General features: G+C 38.3%; 1 protein-coding gene across 1 annotated transcript in view; it reads left to right on the top strand.

Moving 5' to 3' along the window:
• AATF (apoptosis antagonizing transcription factor) overlaps window positions 1-25489 on the top strand; it is a 104736-nt gene that overhangs the window by 19130 nt on the left and 60117 nt on the right. Inside the window, 4 exon segments of the mRNA XM_030295369.1 lie at window positions 18949-19063; window positions 20472-20673; window positions 21251-21415; window positions 22902-22985. Coding sequence (XP_030151229.1) covers window positions 18949-19063; window positions 20472-20673; window positions 21251-21415; window positions 22902-22985 — 566 coding nt within the window.

Genomic DNA, 25489 nt, shown 5'->3' with positions numbered 1-25489 from the left:
CTCTCTTGAGAGGATAAAGCTCTTAGCTTTTGCCTACGGGAAAGGATCTAGTGTACTGACTACTTTTAGCCCTGTCTTGCTCTCCTCTTCTAGAGGTGCCCAGCACTGCCAGTTCCTGAATCTTTTGCAGTTTTTTTCACGGACCGTAAGGGGACTGCTTCTCATTCTTCTTCACTGCTAACACCAGAATCAACCTCAGGTTTGTTATGTCAGTTATTAATTTGACTTTTTAAAAAACCTGGTTTACTGGGGCTCCTGAGTGGCTCAGTCAGTTGAGTGTTCAATTCTTTTTTTAATTTTTTTTTTTTTTTTTATCATTTATTTATTTTTGAGACAGAGAGAGACAGAGCATGAACGGGGGAGGGGCAGAGAGAGAGGGAGACACAGAATCGGAAGCAGGCTCCAGGCTCTGAGCCATCAGCCCAGAGCCCGATGCGGGGCTCGAACTCACGGACCGCGAGATCGTGACCTGAGCCGAAGTCGGACGCTCAACCGACTGAGCCACCCAGGCGCCCCTTGAGTGTTCAATTCTTGATTTCAGCTTGGGTCATGATCTCATGGTTCGTGAGGTTGAGCCTCACATGGGACTCTGCACTGACAGCACGGGGCCTGCTTGGGATTCTCTCTCCCTCTCTCCCCCTCAAAATAAATAAATTTAAAAAAAGAAAAACTTAAAAACAGACAGGCCTGGTTTCTTGAGGTATAATTGGCATATGATAAACTATGGGTCCCGTTTCTCTGCTCCCCTCTAAAGCCACATCCCGAGAAAGAATTGTCTGTATTCATGATCTCAGATCCCTTTTTCCTATTCTCTCATGAACCTATTCCAGTCAAGCCATTCTACCCAAACTGCTCACCAGGGTCACAGATGACCCCCATGTTGCTAAATGAAATGGTCAGTTCTCAGTCCTCAGCTTACTTAACCTGTCAGCATTTGTACAGTTTGACATATGTATACACCCATGAAACCATCACCACAATGAAGATAATGAACATATTCCTCATCCCCAGAAGTTTCCTCAGCTTCTTTACAGTCTTTCTTTCCTGCCTCGCTGTCCCTAAGCAACCACTATTCTGTTTTCTGTCACTGTTTGTGTCTTCTAGAATTTTATATAAATGGAATTATATGGTTGTACTTTTTTTTTTGGTCTTTTGTCGGTCTTTTCACTCAGTGTAATTATTTTGAGATTCATCATATATTTTTGCATATGTCAATGGTTTATTGCCTGTTGCTGAACAGTGTTTCATTAAGGATATACACATTTTGTTTTATTTCCAGTTATTGCTATTACAGATAAAGTTGCTGTGAACATTTGTGTATATGTTTTAATATGTACATGTACTTTCATTTCTCCTGGATAACTAAAAATGGAATGGCTGAGTCAATGGTTAGTGTATGTTCAACTTTTTTTTTTTTTATGTTTATTTTTGAGAGAGAGAGAGAGAGAGAGAGTGCAGGGGAGGGGCAGAGAGAGAAGGAGACCGAGAATGTGAAAGCGGGCTCTGCGCTGACAGCTGAGAACGCGATGTGGGGCTTCAACTCACTAACTGTGAGATCATGACCTCAGCCAAAGTTGGATGCTTAACTGACTGAGCCACCCAGGCGCCCCTAACTTTTTTAAAATTCTTTTTATTATTTAAGTAATCTCTATACCCAGTGTGGGGCTTGCTCACAGTATCAAGATTCAGAGTTGCATGCTCTACCAACAGAGCCAGCCAGGTGCCCCAGTATATGTTTAACTTTTAAAGAAACTGCTAAGCTGTTTTCCAAAGTGGTTGTACCACTTTACAGCCCCCCAGCAGAGTATAAGAGTTCCAGTTGCTCCACATCCTCATAAACAATTGGTATGGTCAGTCTTTTAAAATTTAGACATTCTTTTTTTTTTTAATTTTTTTTTTCAACGTTTATTTATTTTTGGGACAGAGAGAGACAGAGCACGAACGGGGGAGGGGCAGAGAGAGAGGGAGACACAGAATCGGAAACAGGCTCCAGGCTCCGAGCCATCAGCCCAGAGCCCGACGCGGGGCTCGAACTCACGGACCGCGAGATCGTGACCTGGCTGAAGTCGGACGCTTAACCGACTGCGCCACCCAGGCGCCCCTAAAATTTAGACATTCTAATAACTCTGTAATAGTTCTACTGATTTTTTAGCTTAAGGAATCTTCTCTAAGCTAAGCTAAGGAATCTCTTAGCTTAAGCTGTCTTCTCTCTCATACTTTGTCCTTTTTTTTTGTGGATTTATTCCTTTTAATCAGTGGAATAGAATATAGTTGAGAAATAGATTCACACAAATATGGACCATTGACTTTGTACAAAGTTGCAAAGTCAGTTCAGTGAAGAAAGGATAGTCTTTTCAACAAAAGGTATTACAACAATAGTACATTTATTTGCCAAAGAATGAACTTCAACCTGTAGCTCATACTTTATACAAAAATCAACACAAAATAGATCAGTAACTTAAAAGTAAAACCAAACTGTAAAATGTTTCAAAGGAAATGTGGGAGAAAAATCTTGATGACCTTGGGTGAGGCAAAGTGTTTTTAGATAATGGCATCAAAAGTGTAGTCCATAAAAGAACAAATTGATGGGCTCAAAATTAAAATCTCTTGCTCTGTGAAAGATGTGTTAATGGAATGAAAAGACAGGTTACGGACTTGGAGAAAATATTTGCAAAATAGAAACATCTGACAAAGGACTTCCATCCAGAATATATGAAGAACTCCCAAAACTGAACAATAAAAAAATACCTATTAAAAAAGCAGGGGGGGGGGGCAGAAGATTTGAACAGAAACTTAACTGAGGAAAGCATATGATGGCAGAGAGGTGCATGAAAAAATATTTAACATAATCATTAGTGTTGAGGGAAATGCAAGGTAAAACTGCGATGAGATGCCCCTGCCTCTTAGATGCCTCTTAGAATGACTCAAAACAAACCCCTGACCACACCAAGTGACAACACAGATGGAGGGCAACTCACATAATGTTGGTGGAAATGCAAAATAGTCCAGGAACTTTGGATAAGAGTTGAGTGGTTTTGTTTTTAAAGTTAAACATTTTTTACCAGATGTCCAGCAGTCCTGCTTAGATATATACCATAGGGAAATGAAAGCTTGCCTGCACACAAAGACTCGTATGTGCATGTTTATAGCAGCTTTATTCATAATCACCAAAAACTGGAAACAGCCCAGATATCCTTCAGTAGGCAAATAAATAGTGTTACATTACTCAACAATAAAAAGGAACCAACTATTGATAAACGCAAAAGTGTGGATGAATCTCAAAGGTCTTATGGTAAGGTGAAAGATGCCAGTCTCAATACTTTACAATTCCATTTATATGCCATTTTGGAAAAGGTAAAACTGTGTAAGGATGGAGAACACATCAGGGTCTGGCAGAGGTTAGGGGCAGATGAAGGGTCTGACTACAAAGGGGCAGCCCTGCTTTCTTTGTTCCTGTAAGTTTCTATTTTCCTCTTCAGTAGACTCATTTCCTTGGAGTGTTTCCCACCTGATTTTCCACAGTGGCTCACCACTGAACCCTTTAGCTTGGCTTGATTGTGAGCATTTTGCTTGGATTGAGGGAGTGGGGGGAAATGGTTGTGTGCTTATTCCCAGATAAGTCTGGGAATATTTCTTATGGTAATGGATACGTGATACAGTACTCCTAGGGATGGGAGAATGGGCTACATCACCCTATAGTGTCATTCTTGCTTGAAAAATATATCTTTGCTACTAAAACCTTACCCAGAAGAGAATAATAGATTACACAGAGCTTCTAGATTTTGATGTGGGTTAGAACTGAAAAATGAGATGTCCTTAAACTCTTTTTCCTTCTCTCTTTGATAAGTGATATAATGTGGTTTGGACACTCAGAGATTCCTAAGATTCCAGGTTCTGGTTGATGATTTACTGCAAAATTGCTTATAAATTGAAGTAGAAAATGTTTTGCAGACCTGGCAGCTTTCTGGCTTCACACCCATTTGTCACCCAGCATTTCCCTTTGTGTATAGAACAAGAATTAATTAGGCTGCACTGCAGGAAAAGTTTATGGCTATAATTTATATAGGATGAATTTCTTTTTAAAGAGACAGCATTGTTTTGTTATACCTATATACATATAAGTGTGTGTATATATAAAGTGATTTTTTTTTCTCTTAAAACAGTGTCGAGCTTCTGGAGTAAGCATTCATTTTTCTGCTTAACGCAAGACATTGGTGGACTAGATGCTTTTATAGTGATTGCCTTCTGATCAGACTGTTGGTTGGTTTTCTGTTTCTTATTTTTAAATTCACTGTGTGCTAGTGAGCAGCACTCAGTTGTAGGTTTGCATTTTCAACATTGGTCAGACTTGTTTGGTTTCCAGAGCTTTGTATTCTTTTGGTCTCTTCGAAGACTTAGGATTCTGCCTTTTTTTTTAGGGTCTTGCTCATTCAATTAATGTTTTCATAATCAATGCAAGTCAGAACTTGCAATTTGTTCCTGATTTGCACATTAAAGAGCTCCATTAATTAAGGATCCTGGTGTTTGGCATGTTCCCGCAGGATCTGTGCATTATTTACATGGTGAAAGTGTAAGATGCACGCTTCACAGTTGTAGTGGCAATTGCAGTTAATCCTGCTTTTTCTCTTTCTTTCTTCTTCTTTTTTTCTTTTTGCTTGTGAATAACAATTAATTCACAACTCATTGAAACTCCTGAGGGATACATTGGACCAAAATAGGAACAAGTGATCCAAATGAGAGGGCCACAGTGGAAGAGTGGAAAGTAAATCCTTTGTTTAAAAGGGAAAAATCCCCCTGGAAGACATAGAGAATTTATGTGTTTGGTTTTTGTTGGTTGTTGCACTTGGCTGAATGTAGGAGGCATAATAGCGTGGAGTTGTAATTGTTTACTCAGATTTTGCAGACTTTTTTTTTCCCTCTGCGTAATAGTAGTTATATTGATAAATGAGGTTACCTTTCATAACCCACATGACCCCAGAGATTTAGACAAACATACCCCTGTGCTTATGTCAACTAAGCTGTTTCACAATATTCCTCTTTTTAGTTGCTTTTTCATGAAATCACTTTCCGTAGTGTTTGGGTTCTTTTATAACCATTTCTTTTGGAAGCCTAGTCCGGGCAAAGGTGATCTCCATCTTGTTGTGTAGGAGAGTATAAAAAGCAGTTGGAAGCATGGAATCAGATCACTGGTTCAGCAGGTTCCTCCTTTCTGGTCTCAGCCATGGCTAATGCTTGTCTATTCGTAATGCATTTTCCTAATAGTAGTTAGTCTAGTTTTAAAAATACTATGAGAAGCTGCAAAGCATTTTCAGGAGTAGAGACATTTTTTTCTCTGATATTTATGAAACTTGCTAGGGATTTTGTGGGACTTAAATTTGTCCTTATGTTCTTCTGTTACTATAGGTGTGCGTGTGTGTGTGTGTGTGTGTGTAAAATCTTTACATATATTTTTTTAAGTGTGTGTATATGTAATATTCACAGTAATATTCACTGTAAATATGTAATATTCACTGTGTGTGTGTATATATATAGGTATGTAAAGGAAAAAGTGAAAGTTCTCCCACTTTCCCAAATCCTTCTCAGAAAAAACAATGAGGTTTATTATTCCAGACATTTTAATATGTATATATTTTCTTCTATGTATATTTTTTTTCCGTTGAGTTTTAGTGGAAGTTTGATGAGGAGAGGGATTGGGGAGACCAGTCTGAGAAAAAAAAAAAAATACATAGGCTGTAAGGTTACTTAAGAATTACCTCTAACTTGACCCCAGGTAAGTTTGTCCGTATGATTTGCTTTGAAAGTTTCCTATACCTGAACTGCACTTAACTTTAACTTGAGTTCTTTGGTAATTTTTAATTAGCTTTCATATAGTATTGATTGTTTTGCTTGGTGTTTAATTTCAGATCTACCACATTCTGTTTTTTCTTGAGGCAGTTGGATAAATTAGCCTCTGGATAATATCCAGAATGCTACTATTTTGAAAAGAGTTTTACTAGCTATTTATACTATTTCATACAAGCAATATATAAATTTTTTTATTTTTTTAAGTAATTTTTATGCTCAATGTGGGGCTCAAACTCACAACCCCAAGATCAAGAGTTGCATGCTCCACCAACTGAGCCAGCTAGGTGCCCCATACAAGGAAGATTTATATAGGTAGACAAGCTGTTTAGACAGTCTTAAAGAGTCTTACATTCTAAAGATGGTACCTAGGGGCGCCTGGGTGGCTCAGTCGTTGAGTTTCTGACTCTTGATTTCAGCTCGGTCATGATCGCACATTTCATGGGATCAAGCCCCTGACTGGGCTCTGGTTGACAGCAGGGAACCTGGTTGGGATTCTCTCTCTCTTTGCCCCTTGCCCACTCACGTGTTTCCTCTTTCAAAATAAGTAAATAAACATTAAAAAAAATAAAGATGGTACATAAATGTTACGTGGTGAGGGTTGGGGGCAAGGGCAGAGACAAACGTTGTAACTCAAGTTCTAATTAGAAAGCACTTCTCGTGTCCTCAGTAAGGTTCATAAGGTATAAGAACATGAGTGAAAAGAAATCAAATACAACAATTTGAGAACCAGGATGATCAGTTTACTTCTATCTTGGTATTGTTGTGCAAGTACAATGCCAGATGCCTTTATACTTAGAAATAATAAAAACAGCTCCCATTTAGTACTTTTGCACTATTGTTCAGGCACTGTATTAAGTTCTTCACAAATGTCTCCTTTAGTCCCCACAGCAGCCTGTGAAACAGGTGCTAATGACTGTGTTACACATGGAAGAAGTGAAATCTTGGAGAGGGTTAAGTAACTTGCTTAAGGTCACCCAGTTAGTTGGAGGCAGAGGCAGTGTGGAATCCAGGGTCTCCTCTGCTTCACAACCTCTGCTCTTTGGCCACACCACTCAGTCACAGCGCATGCAGTTTAACTCTCTTGTCTGTTGTTGTTGTTGTTGTTGTTGTTGTTGTTGTTTAAGTATGAGGGAATAAAGAAGTGGAATAAATGCCAGAGCTTGAAGGATCATTGAGGCAGGAGCAATATGGAGATGAATTTGTTGTAAAACAGAAGTTTTAGAGTGAGTAGTAATTATATCCTTCAGTTTTTCTCAGATCTTTCCCACACACTGCCTTTCAGTAGGAGAGCCAGAAGGGTCCTGGGGGTCAGCTCATCTAGTCCCTCTCCTGTAGGTGGTAAGCCTTTTTTTTTTTTTTTTTAAATGATAGAGAAATAGATCACTAGGGTTTTCCTTATAACTATGATATACATTCCTTATATAAAATTCAGTAAATGGCCAAAGCAAAAGTAAGTAAATAATCTCCCCTAATCCCAGCATACTTTCAGCCCTTTGTTGTGTGGTATGTATCTTTTCCAGTTTTCCCCCCATTGTTAGAACTAAAGTGGAGCCATATTCTATATTCTGTTTTGTAATATAGATAATAATTTTAAAATAATTTTAAAATTAATTACAGTCATCATGCCAGTTTGCCATTTCTATATTCTGGTTTTTTCTACTTAGCAAAGATTATTAATATTTTTCCGTGTCATTAAATATTGTTCTACAGCATTATTTTTTTTTTCAACGTTTATTTATTTTTGGGACAGAGAGAGACAGAGCATGAACGGGGGAGGGGCAGAGAGAGAGGGAGACACAGAATCGGAAACAGGGTCCAGGCTCTGAGCCATCAGCCCAGAGCCTGACGCGGGGCTCGAACTCCCGGACCGCGAGATCGTGACCTGGCTGAAGTCGGACGCTTAACCGACTGCGCCACCCAGGCGCCCCAGTCTACAGCATTATTTTTAATGGCAGCATAGACTTTGCATCATCTGGATAGTTTAACCAGTTCTTTATTGTTGGACATTTGGATTGTTTCCAGTTTTTCATTTTTATAAATAATGTAATAAACATCATTGTTACTAAATCTTTACTTACATCCATGATCAGTTTGTTGCATGAAATAAATTTTTAGATGTGGAATTAGTAGGTGTTCTAAGGATATGTGAAATTTTAAGGCTTTTGATCTATATTGCTGGGTCACCCCCCAGAAAGGTGGTATCACTTTAACATTCTTACCTTCTTTATATGAATGTCAGTTTCCTATATCCTTGTCAACACTGGATTTTATTGTTTTGTTTCATTTTTGTCACTTTGATAAATAGAAAATGGTTTCTGCTTATTTCAGTTCACCTTTTTTTTTTTTTTTTTTTTTTTTTTTTTAACATTTATTTAGTTTTGAGAGAGAGCACAAAGAGGAGAGGGAGCCACAGAATCTGAAGCAGGCTCCAGGCTCCAGGCTCCAAGCTGTCAGCACAGAGCCTGACGTGGGGCTTGAACTCACAAATTGCGAGATCATGACCTGAGCCAAAGTCAGTCACTCAACCAACTGAGCCACCAAGGTGCCCCTTTAGTTCACATTTTTAAAAATTTACACTTCCCAGTGTTTCATGAGGGTAAACGTTTTTTCCCTTACATTTATTGGTCCTTGGCATTTCTTTTGTGAATTATACAGGGGAAATTTTAAACTAGTACTAGGGATAGCTGATCCCCTTATCAATCAAACTTATGACTACCTCTAATTTCCCTGGCCTTTGTTTTAATCTGTTTCTCCTTATTTGATTTTCTGTGGACAGGAAGAATTACTTTACCTCAGAAGACCTCTTTGTATTATTGAATATATATATTTAATCTTCATTACATTAGTAGTCATAAAAGTAAAATGTGTAGTAAAAATACCTTTTTTTCTTTTTTTTTTTTTTTTAACGTTTATTTATTTTTGAGACAGAGAGAGACAGAGCATGAACGGGGGAGGGTCAGAGAGAAAGAGACACAGAATCTGAAACAGGCTCCAGGCTCTGAGCTGTCAGCACAGAGCCCGACGTGGGGCTTGAACGCACGGACTGCGAGATCATGACCTGAGCCGAAGTCGGCCGCTTAACCAACTGAGCCACCCAGGCGCCCCAAAATACCTTTTTTTCAAACAGTATTGTTCCCCCTCCTCCCGAACAGTACTGAAATATGTAACATGGACTCTGAAAGTCTTCTTTTTTCCCTACTGTCAATAGTACTCTTCAGAGATAACCAGTTTTAGCAATTTGGTGTATATCCTTCCAGACATTTTATGTCCATTTAAACTTAAAAAAAATTTTTTTTCTTATGTTTATTTTTGAGAGAGAGACAGACAGTGCGAGAGGCAGAGGGGCAGAGAGAGAGGGAGACACAGAATCCTAAGCAGGCTCCAGGCTCTGAGCTGTCAGCACAGAGCCCAACATGGGGCTCGAACCTACAAACCGTGAGATCATGCCCTGAGCCGAAGTCGGACACTCAACCAACTAGCCACCCAGGTGCCCCTAAACTGTTTTTAAACCATAAATGACATCACACTTTACATCTTTCCATGTTAATGAATATAAATCTACCTTTTCTTCCTTTAAAAAAAAAAAAAAGCTTGGCTGTCTTTGTTTTCTTTTTCCTGAAGTATTTTAAAATTAATTACAGTCATCATGCCAGTTTGCCTCTAAATACTTCTTTTTTTTTTTAAATGTTTATTTAATTTTGAGAGAGAGAGAGACAGTATGAGTGGGGGAGGGCCAGAGAGAGGGATACACAGAACTGGAAGCATTGCCTCTAAATACTTCTATAAATGGCTCTTAAAAAATGAGAATGTTTCTTACATTGTCATCTCACCTAACCAAATTAATACTTCCTAATAATCCTAATGATATGCCCTCTCCACATTCAGATTATTTCAGTTATTCTCAAAAGTATTTTATAACTTAGTTTATTCAGAACAAGTTCCATTTATAATTATCCTTTTCAACAGCTACGTAGAAAGTTATCTGGCTAAACTAATTTAACCAGTCCCCTATAAATGGACACTTAAGATGTTTGCAGGTTTTTATCTGTTATAAACAATGCTAAAAATAGTGTTTTTGAACTTGCCTCTTTGCTTTCTTATCTGATTACTTCGTTAAGATTAATTTCTAGAAATGGAATAGTAGGGTCAGGTGGTATACGTGTGTAAACCTTTGATACATTTTGCCAGGTTGCTTTCTGGATATGTTGTGCTAATTAAACTCTTATCAGTTGTATATGGAGAGAGCCCTTTTCCTCCCATTCTTGCCAGCCTCAAGTAGTATCAGAAAATATCATGTTGTTTTAAGTCATGGGGTGTGTGTGTGTGTTTGGATGTGTGTGTGTTTTTAATTTAAGTGAGGCCAAGCATCTTTTCTGATTTCTGATATGTTTAGCCACTTGAATTTTGGACACTATTAATCATTTTTTAACATTATCTTTTTCAGATTAAGCAAATATCCCTTTACTTTGCCTTATTGGACTTGCCTTCTGTCCATATGATTTGGCCTTCTTTTGCCCACTTTGTTTTTTCTAATGCAGAAACCAAATTTGGACATAACATTTTAACAGAGCCTCGCTAGTATTTTGGTTTGTGTTTCATTTTTATCATGTAGTGGTATTGGGGAGGGCAGTTTTATCATCTTATAATTGAAAATTGCATTATACTTTGTTTTCCAGATAGTTTTTGACACATAACCATTTAAGGATACATTGATCTAGAAAATGAAAAATATGTAGTTCTTTCTAAAGCTTGTAGTAGTATTTCATCTTCTTCATCAGTGTGATGGCAGTATGATAGTACCCACCTCAAAGGGTTATTGTGAGGGTTGAAGCGAGATATGTAATAACTAGGTAGGAAAGTGCCTAGGCTAGCGCCTGCCACTTTATGGGTTCTGTGTTGTTAACTGTTAACAGTGATAGTACCATCTTTTCTTAGGCTGTAGCATTATGGCCAGGTATTTGTTTCTTTCTTCTTAAAAGGGTTATGTAAGTGAATACCAATATTATACTTACGGTTACTTTTTGAAGGCTTGAAATGCACATAGCATGCCAAGAAAATTATTAGGATGCCATTTTTATTCAGTTATTCATTCAGCAACTTGCAGCCTGCCATTTGCCAACACCAGTTATACCAAGGTGATTTGTTTACAATCCTTGCCTGAAGGAGCTCATAGTAGGGTGTGGAGATAGATAAACCTTTTTTTTTTTTTTAATTTTTTTATTAAAAAATTTTTTTAACATTTATTCATTTTTGAAAGACAGAGAGAGCGCAAACAGGGGAGGGCCAGTGAGAGAGGGAGACACAGAATCTGAAGCCGGATCCAGGCTCCAAGCTTGTCAGCACAGAGCCTGACGCGGGCTTGAATTCACGGACTGCGAGATCGTGACCTGAGCCGAAGTCGGCCGCCCAACCGACTGAGCCACCCAGGCGCCCCCCTTTTTTTTTTTTTTTTTTAAGTTTATTTATTTACTTTTGAGAGAGAGAGCACAAGCAGGGGAAGGGCAGGGAGAGAGAGAGGAAGACACAGAATCCCAAGCAGGCTCCAGGTTCTGAGTCTGACACGGGGCTTGAACCCACCAATCACGAGTTCATGACCTGAGCCGAAGTTGGACACATAACTGACTGAGCCACCCAGGTGCCCCTGGATAAACCATGTTTAAGGCATAAATATTTAAGTGTTTTTACATGAAGGCAACCTCTCAAAGTTTCCATTTCAGGTTGGCAAATGAATAATGCTTAGTCTTCCTAGTATTAAAAGAAACACAAATAAAAGCAATCTTTTATTTTCTGAGCCTCATTTTAACCATCCAAGTGGTGATTACTATGTCTTCATGTGAATGCATTGTAACATTTGTTAAATTCTTAAATCTGATACGATGGTCTTGAGACTCTTGGTAGTAGCCTGTACATCTTCTAGTTACAGGAAAGAAGTTCAGTTTGATTACTGTTGCTTTTGTTAACAAAAGTCAGTTTGTTGAGGAAACATGCTTGTTGACGTTAGCAAATATGTAGTTCACATTTTGTTGGCTTGTCAGCACTTAGATTTGGAAATGATAGTGTAATTGGAAGTACTGCCATGTAACTTTGGCATCATTTCTCTGGAGCAAACATATTTGTTGAATACTTCTTATGGCCCAACACATATACTTCTTATGTGTTGGATGCCAGAGTGACAGGACGAGGTCCGTGCTCTCAAGTAGCTTACGATGTGGCAAAGTCAGACTCTGTACGATATGACATGTGCTGTAGCCGTAGTGTGACTGAGACTGAGAGAGGAGTGATCCATTCAGCCTGGGAATCCCTGTTTTTAGACTCATCCTATAGAGAGAATTTGGACATTTATGTGAGGAGTAGTTTCACTGCCTAAGAGGCTGGTTGTTTAAAGGCTTTTTAATTAGAAAGGATCAGACTATTTTATATGAAAGAGACAGGGTTACGTGGATTGTGATTCTAATTTTATTTTGAATAAGTTTTCTTCAGTTTACTTTAAATTTCAATAATATTTTAAATTATAAGAGTAATATATGCTTATAAAATATTTGAACAGTTCAAAAATGTACCCAATAAAAATGAAAGTATCCCTTCTCTCCCTTGGTAACTCTCGTTAGACAGTGTAAACAATTATTTGTATATAAGCTTGGGTTTTAAGTACCTTGTATTTTCAGCATTTATTCTTTAATTTAACGGGGAAAAATAAATTTCCCTTTTTAGGAAAGCACGGTGGAGCAGTGGAGGTTGTCTGGGGCCTGTTGAGTGGAAGGTAACTGTAGTGGATTTCTGGAAGTACATTGATCAGTTAGATTGCTGTGTCCTATAGGGCTTTTTAAGGATTTATTGACACACTTCATCAAGGTATTTGAGAGAGTATTCAGGGAAACCTAAGAAATTCTGCAGTTCTTTTCCCTTCCTTATAAATTCATGCCTGGTCAGAAATTACAGCTTGAGTGGGATGTCCCTCCACAGAACTCAAATGCACACTATCTATCATGTTACTTAGTGTGGCAGTAATGTAAAATGTTAAGGATTTTTTTTTTTGTTTTGTTTTTTGCTTTTTGCTTCTCTCCATGAGGGGACTCACCCAACATATTTTATCATACGTCTCTTCCTCTCTCCCTTATTTCAACTTCCACTTACTCCCCCAATTCCCCACATCATTCTCTTAAGAGAAAAAAATAAGTTTTGTCCACTGAGTCCTCTTTCTTACTTGATTTAATATGTCTTGGGTTGAATGTTTCTCACAAAAACACTTTGCATTCAGAATTAGCCTATCAAACCGTTTCCTCCATAGACTCCTCCATAGACTGCACGCCTTCCACTATGGTGCCCCCTGAGGTATGAAAACTCAGGGCTGCCTTTGGCTTAGCCATCATGCTTTTAGAATATAAGTCCCCATGCTCTGCTTTGAAAAGTTATCCTGGTGGGTATTTTGGACCATTAAAAAAAAAAATTGTACTTTTGGTCCACAGAACCAACCAACCAGCAGAGACAGAACTCCTTATACTATTCCAGTAAAAACCATATTCCTCATGATGACACATCTATTTACCCAAATCTGGGAGTACATATATGCACACGCCCGCACGTGTGCAGGATACATGGATATATCAGAATTCTAGTTGCACACACATTGGAGATGATAGCAACTCATCCATATGGTTGGTGTGCAGGAATTTGTAACCTGCAGTACTCTTTCTTCCTGGTGATGCCATTCTGCTTGGGGAATATAGAACAAGCCCAAACAGTAATACTGACAGAGTTCGGAATTATGATACAGTGGAGCCTTCACGTAATTCTTTGTTGAAGAAGTTAGGGCCTAAATGTTAAGGCTTATTGTTATTCTGAGTTGATAATCTCTGCCTTGCTTTAATAATTTTTCCTCATGCCTGGGTAGCCCGCGAGTTGCACAATAATCACTCACACAGCTTTGTAATCAATGCCCAAAGTAATAGGATTCCTCTGGCCACCGGCAATTAATAAATTTGTGTCTTTTTTAAAACACTAGCAAGTCGGGCCTGAAATACGACTGACTGGCTCTCCTCATTTGCATATTTATTGCAGTGGAAAAATTCTTACCAGATGATTGATGCCGAGCCTGCCTCTTGAATTCCAAGCAGCACATTATTATGAAATGAAAAATGCCGGCCATACAGTTGATTAAAGTTGAAGACAGTGGAATCGGTGTTTTTTAAGATTGTGGGAGAATTAAAGGCATATTTTAATAGATGTTGACAAGAAGTGAACTAACAAAAGCAAAGCAAAGGATTTGCTTGAAAAGATTTAATCAAACGTCTTTCTTGGGGGATTAATTGCCGGGGATGACTAGTGCAAGTGGCAGGCTTGTGTGGATTTGAATGAAAAGTATTGTTCTCAGACCAATATATCGTGTGTCATTTTGACCTGTAGTTTAGCTCTGGTTCTAGAGTTACTTTTGAAGGAGAAAAAAATGCTCTTGTAATCTATACATCCTAGTTCATAGTATTTATCTGGGGTAATAGGAATGTGGGAGTTATGTATACTTGTACATAAATAATTGTATGTTTTCATGTTTATTTTAAAAATAACTGTATAGATATTTAAAAACTGATAAAGTAAGCTTTATTTTAGTTATAAATTCACTGTCGCCATTCCCTCTCCAATCCCCTTGCCAGAAGTTGTGTTATTGGTTTATAATCTAATTAATGAACTGTGTGCCTGTGTCCAAACTTATTCTCTGCCTACAGTTTTGTTTATGTTGAACAGCCAAGATGAATCAGGGAAAAAAATAAAGCTGTTAGGTGAAAATGGTTTTTAGATTGGTGACATTTTATATATAGAATGCTTGCATATGGGTAGCATGTAAATGAACACTTAATACAGGAATCTGAATACCAGTTCAGTCCTAGCACTGTCGAGCAGCATAAGTGGAACTTAAAGATATTCACCATGTGAAAGCTGATGATTTTTTTTGATAGTCATACATTTTCTATGTCCACAGCATTTAAAAATGTATAAAATGCCTTAACCTGTAAAAGACATGTTTCTTATTTTTCACCTAAATTCTGTGAGATAAACAGGCAAAGGATTATCTACATTTTACAGATGAAAAAATTGAGACTCAGAGATTAAATTGGTCCACTCAGTATAAAATGACTAGTTAGTAATCATTGTCAGTTAGCATACAGGGCTCCCGACCCTTAGTAAAGTACTCTTTCCATTGATTCTCTACTTAGAAAATCATTCCTAAAGCCAGTGCCCAGACGCTGAGGTTGTATCTTGATAATATGGTGAGGCATATGTCCTTCTTAATCTCCTCTTAAGGGAAAGGCCTCTGGAAGTGGACCATGTAGGACAAAATAAACATATATATCCTTGACAGTCTCCATTTGTTTTGTGGCCCTGTGCCAAAAGGGAGAGAGAAGAAAGTATATGCTTCTTTGCTGCTTTTTTAACTGCTAACTCTGACAGTAATTAGGGAAAAATTAGAGGTGAATTAGAAACCATTGGTTCCATTCTCTTTATTTTTCATAGGGTTGAACAAATAGAATTTAGTCCGATATGAATGACAAAAAGAGGGTAGGGTTTGGTTTAGTTTGTTTTTTAGGCTGGGAAGAATCACCGTTGGATTTGAATCTCCGGGAAAGTCTTTCCTCACTCTTGTCAACTGTGACTATGAGGAGGCCTGCCGCATCCAGCAAAGGATTGTCTGTTGTCTCTTCAGATTTTACATAAAATCTTACCAGAAGAAAATGTAACCCTAATATTGCAAAGAAATGAGAATTGGGTTCTTTTCTTTTCTTCAATATCCCTTTACAGGAAGCTGTCCATGTGTTGGCCACTGGTGACTTTACTTTGATAAACATTTTTTTCTTTTTCTTTATTTCTTCTTTTTTTTTCCTTCTTCTTCTTCTTCTTCTTCTTCTTCTTCTTCTTCTTCTTCTTCTCTCCTCCTCCTCCTCCTCCTCCTCCTCCTCCTCCTCCTCCTCCTCCTCCTCTTCCTCTTCCTCTTTGTGTGTGTGTGTGTGTGTGTGTGTGTGTGTGTGTGTGTGTGTGTGTGTGTGTGTGTGTGTGTGGTTAGAAGCACAGAATTGCAGATTTCATCTCTTGTAGGTCTCTTGACACTTTGATGCATTGTGGTGCTATCCCTGAATGGAGCTTAAATACTTCAGGGCTACTTTCTGACTGGGTGAAGGGGTGTATAAAATGAGAACATATGAGAGAGTATTAACAGAAAGGCACACTTTGATTTACTGATATTGGCTCTCTGCTTTCTTGTTGGATTGATATGCTGTCTAATATATCTGCAATGGATTTTTTTAAACTGACTTGAACAAAATAAAAAGGCTTGTATAGCTACTTGAAAGTGGCCCTTAAAAGTAGTAGTCTTTTCGTTGGATGTTTTCACACTTCTTGGTTATGCTACATGTTAGAGTCAAATTATGACTTGCTCTTGGGGGCAAGCAGCTATAAACATTACAAACTCTGCTTTGCAGCTTCTTCCCTGCATGGTTCTTGATTTCATATTTTAGATCATGGACACATGGTACCTCAAGGAAGTCAGGGACAGACACTTGGCTTTTCTTGTTCTTTTAAATTTTTTATTGTAAAAAACACATATCCTAAAATTTACCTAACATAAAATTTATCGTGACCATTTTTTTAATTTTTAAATTTATTTCTAATTTTAATTCTAGTATAATTAACATATAGTGTTATATTAGTTTCAGGTGTACAGCATAGTGATTCAGCAATTTATCCTGACCATTTCTGAGTGTACAATAGTGCTCAGTAGTGTTAAGTACATTCACATTGTTGTGTCACCAATCTCCAGAACTTTTTCCATCTCATAAACCTAAAACTGTATACCCATTAAAGTCTGCATTCCCCTTTCCCCCAACCCCCGGTAACCCCCATTCTACTTTCTGTCTCTATGGATTTGACTACCCTAGGTACCTCATAGAAGTGGAATGATATAGTACTTGTCTTTATATGACTGGTTTATTTCACTCAGCATAATGTTCTCAGGGTGTATCCATGTGTTGTAACAAATGTCAGAATTTCCATCTTTTTAAGGGCTGAATAATATTTCGTTGTTTTTCTTGTTCTTTTTTGACTAAGCTCAAGATTGAAGGATTATAGATGATTTTTTTCTATACAAAGATGAACGGGGATGATAGAATCATTTATTATCCTCTGGTCTTGGGATCACTTGAAAGTGTTTTCTTTTTCAGTTATGGTAAAATGTACATGACATAAATTTCCCAGTTTAACCATTTATAAATGTATTGTTCAGTATCAAAGTCCATTCACACGGTTGTCCAGCATCACCACCATCCATCTCCGGAACTTTCTCATCTCAGTCAGAAACTCTTATCTATTCCCCTCTCCCCTGCACCCCTGGCAACCAGCATTCAGTTTTCTTCAATGAATTTGACTATTCTAGGTCCCTCGTGTAAGTGGCATCACACAGTACTTGTGCTTTTGCAACTGGCTTATTTTACTTAACATAAGATTTTCAAGGTTAGGTCTTGGGAGTTTTAAAAACTACTTTGCAAATGTGAAATAAGTTTGTGGTTTCACTTTGGAAAATATGGGCTCTGTCTCAAGATGTAGCCTTTTCTAGAAAAGACATTAAAAACTGTGATTAACGCTAACTGAAGTTTGTGTGGGCTGAAGTCCCTATCGAATGTAAAATAAAAATGAATGTAGGCGTTGCTAAATGAAAGTAGGGATGCTTGTGAGGTTACGGTTATTTAAGGGAAAGGGGGAAGGAGTGATAGAAGCATGGCCAGAGATGAATGGACAGCTATTAGTAATAATAAGAATGGAAAATCACACGATTTAGCAATGGATTAAATCTATAGAATAAGGGCACCAAAATGTCAGTGATCTATGAAAACACATTATACACAAGAGAAAATCAGACAAGGGAGAAGTATTAGGTAGGAAGAGAAAAGTTCTGTTTCTGATGTGGTATATTTGGAGGACTGATGGAGCATCCATGCAAAGATTTTCTTGCAGTTGCTGGAAGTGTGGAAGCTCGATAATAGGAGAGACGTCTGAGTGCTATCAATGCATAAATAGTGATTATCAGTGTCTAGTTAGCCCCTTTAGTAGGCTTAGGCTGACAAAGAAGGTAAGAGTTCAGTTCTCAGAGGGCCAGTTTTTATTCTGAAAGTTCTTAGCCATAGACTGTGTACTTAATCCTGACCAGCTTTATTACAAACGCATCCTGTCGGCTACGAGAAGAACCAGGTAAGAACATGTTCTAGATGTGAAAAATTTTAATACAGAATTCAGTACTGCAAACAGTAAGTCATTAGCTTGGGTTTTCATATGTGAACAAGAACTTTTCATGTGCGAGAGAGGGGCACCTGGGTGGGTGGCTCAGTTGATTGAGCATCTGACTTCGTCTCAGGTCACGATCTCACAGTTCGTGGGTTCGAGCCCCGCATCGGGCTCTGTGCTGACAGCTCAGAGCCTGGAGCCTGCTTCAGATTCTGTGTCTCCCTCTCCCTCTCTTTGACCTTCCCCTGCTCGCACTCTGTTTCTCTGTCTCTCAAAAATAAATAAACATTAAAGAAATTAAAAAATGAAAGAATATGTATGAGAGATTGAGTGAATAATTTGGCACCTCAGACCATAGGCAAATGAGATCTCCTGTAGGAGGGTGGTGGTGGCGGTGACAGTGGTGGAGGTAGGGATCCCAGGACAAAGTTGTGCTGTTTGGGAGAGAAGGAATTGCTTAAGGAATTGATTGATAGAGGGATAATCCAGGAGGTTGGTGGCTTGTAGAAACTAACACCATAGGGGAAAATGACTGGTTATGATGACAGGGAAGGAATTTGTCAATCTGACTAAATTTAAGAACCCACAATTTATTGCAGACCCTTCCCTACACACCTTATGTATGTTACCTCGCTTGTTCCTCACAACAAGCCTGTGAGTTAGGCACTGTTATTATCTCCTTTCAGGAATTTGGTATTTCAGAGAATTCTTAGTCTGTGGGTACCCTGTGCCTGCCCCCCATCCTGGCCAGAACTGCTCAGGAGTCATGAGTTCTAGTCGTTGCCTATTTTGGAGAATTGTAGATAATAAATTGTTCCTTCTCTGTGCTCTATTTCCCAGGTCACAAGGCCCTTAAAGCATTGTTGAGGTCATTGGTAGATCTTCAGGAAGAGTTACTTTTCCAGTACCCAGACACTAGATATCTAGTAGATGGGACAAAAGCCAAAGCAGAAAGGTAAGGAAAGAATGGAGCTATGGAGTTGCTTATTTTAATCTGAATAGTTTCCCATCATTTATGAAAAAGCCAAATCCTCTGCAGACAGCTGTTAGACTTACTGTTAGTAAAACAGAAAGAGCCTCTTATATTTAACTGGTGGCCAGGATAGCACATAAATTGGGAATAGGGTTTTTCATTTTTATATTTACTTGGACTTGCTCCCCTTTGTGGGCATCTGCAAAACGCTTGCCTTCTCTTTAGATCTGTTTAAATTGGGAGATGAAAGCACATTGTTAATATTCTTTTTTTTTTTTTTAATGTTTATTTATTTTTGAGAGACAGAGCACAAGTGGGAGAGGGGCAGAGAGAGAGGGAGATACAGAATCCGAAGCAGGCTCCAGGCTCCGAGCTGTGAGCACAGAGCCCAACGCCGGGCTCAAACCCACAAACCATGAGATCATAACCTGAGCTGAAGTCGGACGCTCAGGCAGCTGAGCCACCCAGGCACCCCAATATTCTTAATTAATGTTTATGAAGCCCTTTGTGCCAATACCATGGAATTGCTGGTCAAAACCATTTCCTTTTCAGTGAGGGAAGAAGTAGTTATTTTGAAGGGTAGAAATTTTTCAGAAAAGAGCAGAGTAAACCTGTTTTCTGAAATTGTCACATTTGATGAAGGATTTCCCCACACCCCCCTGTACCACCCATTGTTTGAACTTGCTGTGTATGGTACCTGCTTGCTTTTTTTTCCCCTGGGCTTATCTTTTGCTCCATTCTTTTCCACTGAGTTAGTTGCAGGGATAATAAGTAAACTCACATTTATTGAGCACTTACTATGTGTTGGGGTCAGTAGTCCATTGAGGGCAATTGGCTTGATAGGTGGAGGTTGTATTACTTTCTCATGGAAGTTGCATTTATTGCAACATACTTTCCGTTCTGCTGCCTACCCCTTTGAGTTTTCTTCACATTTGGCTCTCTTCCTGTGATTAGACTACTATTATTCAGCTTTCCTGAACAATTCGTTACAGGGAGACACATTGCCCTTATTGATTTGGGGATTAAGGTCATAAAAGTATGATTATGTGTTTAATTTTTAAAGACCCATCTTGTAACAGTAGAGGTCTGGTTCATATGCATTTCTAATAATGTTTTTACAACCTCATTTATTTTTACGGTTTGCTTACCTTTAAAAAAAAATATTTCTAAGCCAGTAGTTTTTATATTTATTTGAAAAGTTACATGAGTTTTTGATTGACCTCATGAACATTCTTTTCAAACAGAAAAAGCCATCCTCACATCTATGATGTTATTGAAAATGTGGACAGAATAGGGAAGGCCTAAATACTCGACATCATGTGAGCTTAGCTTTTTATTTGGGTAATGTTTGTTTTCATTGGACTTAGTGTTCTTATTATTGGTTTTCTAGTGAGGAAGAGATTTCCAGTGAAGATGAAGAGCTAGTAGAAGAGAAGAAGAAGCAGAGAAAGGCCCCACCAAAGAGGAAGCTAGAAATGGAGGACTATCCCAGCTTCATGGCTAAGCGTTTTGCCGACTTCACAGTCTATAGGAACCGCACACTTCAGAAATGGCATGATAAAACCAAGCTGGCTTCTGGAAAGCTGGGGAAGGTGTGTGTGTGTGTGTGTGTGTGTGTGTGTGTGTGTGTGTGTGCGCGCGCATGTAAGTACATGTGTGTAACAGAGGTTGTGGCCACCTGAAGCAGTTTTAAGAAATTGGAACTACAGCTCATGCATCTTATATTTATGTAGCTCACTATAATGTCATGATGTAATAGTAATCGGTCATTACTGTAGAAAATTTACTGAACTCCCACCATTGGGGTTTATACTATTCAGACCTGGGATTTTAACTTTATTAGAAAGAATATTTTATTCTAGAAATTATGGCCTCATAAGTGTTCAGATGTTTGGGAACACAAACTACTTAAAGAAGTAGATTTTTAAACAGTTATGAAAGATGCAGAAGTTACTGTCTGGGTATAGGAAAGTAATACAACCTGCTTAAGACTAATTTTTTTTTTTTTTTTTCCTGAGAACAGTTACAGCCATTCAGAAACTCGGTCTGTTATACAAAGTCCCTCCTGAGAGGAGGATCGTCTGTTTCTCTGCTGACACAGAAAGAGAACCAATGTAGCTGCCTTCAGCACACACTTTCTGCATTATCTGATACTGGTTAATGTTGCAGGGTTTTGGTGCCTTTGAACGCTCAATCTTGACTCAGATCGATCATATTCTGATGGACAAGGAAAGATTACTTCGAAGGACACAGACCAAGCGCTCCATCTACCGAGTTCTTGGCAAACCTGAACCATCAGCGCAGCCTGTCCCGGAGAGTTTGCCAGGACAACCGGTAAGAGCTCTGTGATGCTGGGTGATTACTGTGAGTAGTTTCTATGAGGCTAATTAGCTGAAAAATCTGATCATCTGCTTGTAGATGTCATTCTTGGTATAAGAAGTTAGTGAAAGAAAGGGAAAAAGCACTACTTTACTAGATTGTTGACAAAGTAAGAGTATATGGAAGGACAAAATTCTTTTAAAATGGAGCTATTGTTAACTTCTGTGTAGTCTTCTCTTATTTTTGAGTTTGATAGGAGTCTGGTAATGGAAGCATTCATAATCCAGTTTTTATAATTCAGTTTTAAAGCTACTTCTTTGGAAATGTCAGTATTGAAGTGAGTGTGTACTTTAGGCTTTATATTGGACATGTAGATACTACAGAAAAGGATCCAAAATTAGAACAAATTCTTTTGTTTAAAGGAAACTTTTATTTATAGAAACATATACTTAATAATTTTTTTCAAAATTCAAAAGAATTTAAAATGAAAAGTAAAATTCCACTTCTTAGATTGAACCAGTGTTCACAGTTATAACAAGCTTTTTCTATTCATATAACTATATACACATATAACACATATATCTGTATAGAAATATGGTTACATATTTTTAATTAAATGGAATGGATATGTGTGTTTATAAATATATAAAATATTATAAACTATATGTAAAATCTTACAATTTTTAAATTTAAATTTTCCTAGAGATCGATTATATAGAGATCAATTTCATTTTTCCTAATGGCTACTGAACATTCCCTCTTATGGGTGTGTACTATAATTTATTTAAACAGTGGATATTTTTGTTGTCTCCAGCTTTAGAAACAGTGCTATTGGAAACATTCATGAGCATTTATAATATGTGTATTTGTGTGGACATATGGATAGATTTCTCAAAGTGGAAATAGCAAATCAAAGAGAGTACACGTTTTTTTAAAAGTTTATTTATTTAGGGAGAGAAAGCATGAGTGGGGGAGGGCCAGAGAGAGAGAGAGAGAGAGAGAGAGAGAATCCCAAGCAGGCTCCACACTGTCAGCACAGACCCCAACGTGGGGTTCAAACCCACAAACTGCGAGATCATGACCTGAACCGAAGTTGTACGCTTAGCTTAACCCAGGCGCCCCCACATTTTAAATCCTGACACGTGTTACTGATTCCCTCCAGAAAGGTTGTATTAGTTCCCATTTCCACGAGCTGGGTTTTCTGGCACTGATTGTTGCCAGTTTTAGAAGTGAAAAATGGTGTCTTCTTATTTTAATTTTCATGTATTTAATTAGAATGAGGTTAAACATTTTTATATGATTATTGATCGTTTATGGTTCTTTTTCTGTCAAGTGCCTATTAATGTTTTTGTCTGCTTTTTTATTGGAATGTTTTTGTTCTTTAAGAGTTCTTTATATCTTAAGGAAAAGTGCTTTGACTGTCATACACATTATATGTAGTAGCTACATTACTTCAATAACCTTTTTGGATTCACTCCTTCCTCTTTTCTCCTTGATTCAGGAGATCCTTCCTCAAGCCCCTGCCAATGCCCACCTGAAGGACTTGGATGGAGAAATCTTTGATGACGATGACTTTTACCACCAGGTATAATTTTCATACTTTTTTCTTTTGTTACAGATCAGGTGTTAGCATTTTAAAACAGCTCATAGAATTCTCTGGTCTACTTTGGAAGGAGGATAGATAGAGTCAGGGAGTTAGAAGTGCTGTCTTCAGAATTGACTTACTGTGTAGTTCTGAATCTGTTTTTCCTTTCCTGTCTTGTATTTTTCCTTTTGAAATGAAAACAACTACAACTACTTTGTTAGTTGCTGCAGAGTATAAATTATGTGTAAAACAGCTGAACTTCTTCGAGTCAGGTGGTTCATTCTTTCTCAGACATTTTTGAGAATATTAATGTAATAGAGGACTTTTTGCTAGTTATTTGGTTTCTTGTACTATTACTGTTAGATTGGGATATGGAGCTAAAGGGCTGGGATCCCAGAGTTCTTGAATTGAATTTCTGGTTCTATTACCTATTAAGTCTCTTGTGTTTTGTGTGTGTGTGTGGGGGGGGGGGTGCCTCTTCAAATCAGTTAAATATGTATTGAGATTGTCTGCTACCATTGATTATAATTACAGTGTAATGTTTTGAAGACAGAAAGAATTGGTAGAAGTCGAAATATGGCCCAGCTGTTGATCCCTCTTTGCAAATGTCCCTCAGTTGTTTCCCTTGATATTATTGTCTGCTGGCATGCTGCTCTTTTTAATGATGCTGGTGACTCTGAATGTAGTTTGGGCTATTCTAAAGAACTAAAATATTTTCCTGTAATCCTGGGTCTCCGGGTAAGTTATACTTAATGAAATCTGCTTTAGGATGTACCCTTTCTAGCTCTGGGAATCAAGGAGGCTATTCAGCAGTGATGCACCAGCTTTTGTTGAGCCATTATTTATCGAGATACCCTTTTTTTCTCTGCTGAATTTTTAGTGTATTAACTTTGCCAAGGAATTTCAACTGCTTGTTGAAGGTTTAGCCATGATGTATTATGTATTGGGAATATGAAGGAAAAAATTTGGGAAAATTACACTACAGGGCCAATAGAACAGGTGATTCTATATAGGGGATACCTCTGAGTCTTTGCCATTAGAAGAGAAAGAGACTCTCTAATAATCTTTCTATTCACTCTGGAGTGTTCAATGAAATTATTGCCGTAAGTGAGCCTTAAAAGTAATGATGAGAGGGTGTAAGAAAGAGGATTGGTGTGGCCTCAGGTGTTCCTAGTCAGAGGTCCTGATTCTTTTTTCCTTTTCTTCTCTTATTATATCCATTTGTCAGAAGAGTAGGGAACTCTATTTTGTTCTGGATTGTCTATAAGGAATTACCTGATATGGGATATTAATGCTGTATAACTGTGTGAGATCATGGGAGACAATCAAAAATGCTCCAGTCTTCATTAATTGAAGTGTACATTGCTCGATGGAAAGTGCATCATAAATTAAATAGGCTTAATAAAATAAACTGAAATTACTGGGGAGAAAGAAGTTGCTTCCACTGGCAATCCTTGGTCTGATTTTTTTTTTTTTTCCTAGAGGTCTGTTTAAAAAGAAATAGCATTACTTGATTGGCCCTTCATCCCAATTAATAATTTTACCTTCGATAAATTCTGATTTCAGAGTTATGACTAGTCACATCTTAGCTTTTCCCCTTGCTGGTTAATTGGGGTGCTGGGGTTAATCTAAATTAAAACTTAAACTAATAGAGGTCAGCAAGGCAGCTGAAACACCTGAGTGAAACAAATGGGGCTGCCAGGCGCAACTTTATCTTGGCCGTTTCCCAAGAGGGAAGTGGCAGCAAATTGGAGTTGTTTCAGCCTTCTGTAAAGGTGAATGATGGGTGACACTTGTTAATGTACAGCATCTCCGGAAGCATTCCAGATTGCTTTGCTGCTGCACCAACTGCTGCCATCCATGCACAGTCAGTAGGAACTGGACCAGTTGCCAACATCTGGCAGCACAGCAAGGAATGGGTGCAAGTCCTGAAACCCCGCAGATTCTAAATATGGTGCTTAGAACTGTGCAGGCTTTAATCACTTACCACTCTTTGGCAGCGGGCTCCGACAGCTTATCCTAGCCTCGTACATCACATCCCGACATCTGCTGAGCCGCAAGGCAGCTGCACATTCATTTTCTCTTCTTGCCTTTTCTCTTTGCCTCCTATTCCTCTTATTCTTCCCACTTTCCCCCCGCCTCCCTTCAGTTTTCCTCTCCCTCCCCAATATACTTCTTGGGAGAGATGATCTGTGAAGATTACTGCTTCATTGTGTGCAAGTAATTGTGGTGATGCCAGGCCCTTGACAGACACAGCACAGCACCTGTTCTGCTGACCTGGTTAATTTCTTCTGTTGAGTGGGATTTGCCCGAGATTGGAGCTGAAGCCAATTCAATGATAAGGCTGAAGAAAATGGCTGTATGTTTTCTGTCACCTCCCAATTAAATTGGCTTCATAAAGTGCTTTCCTTTATTTGTCAGGGTAGTAAGCCTGAGCTAAGTGTTGCATTCAGAAGTGGCACAATGTATTACAATGGGCCTGTGAGTTTTCATTTGTGTTTTTT

Source organism: Lynx canadensis, chromosome E1 (assembly GCF_007474595.2).
Source record: "Lynx canadensis isolate LIC74 chromosome E1, mLynCan4.pri.v2, whole genome shotgun sequence".
NCBI classification, from domain to species: Eukaryota; Metazoa; Chordata; class Mammalia; order Carnivora; family Felidae; genus Lynx; species Lynx canadensis.
Note: the sequence above shows the minus strand (reverse complement) of the source record. Positions and strands in the feature narration are given on the sequence as shown.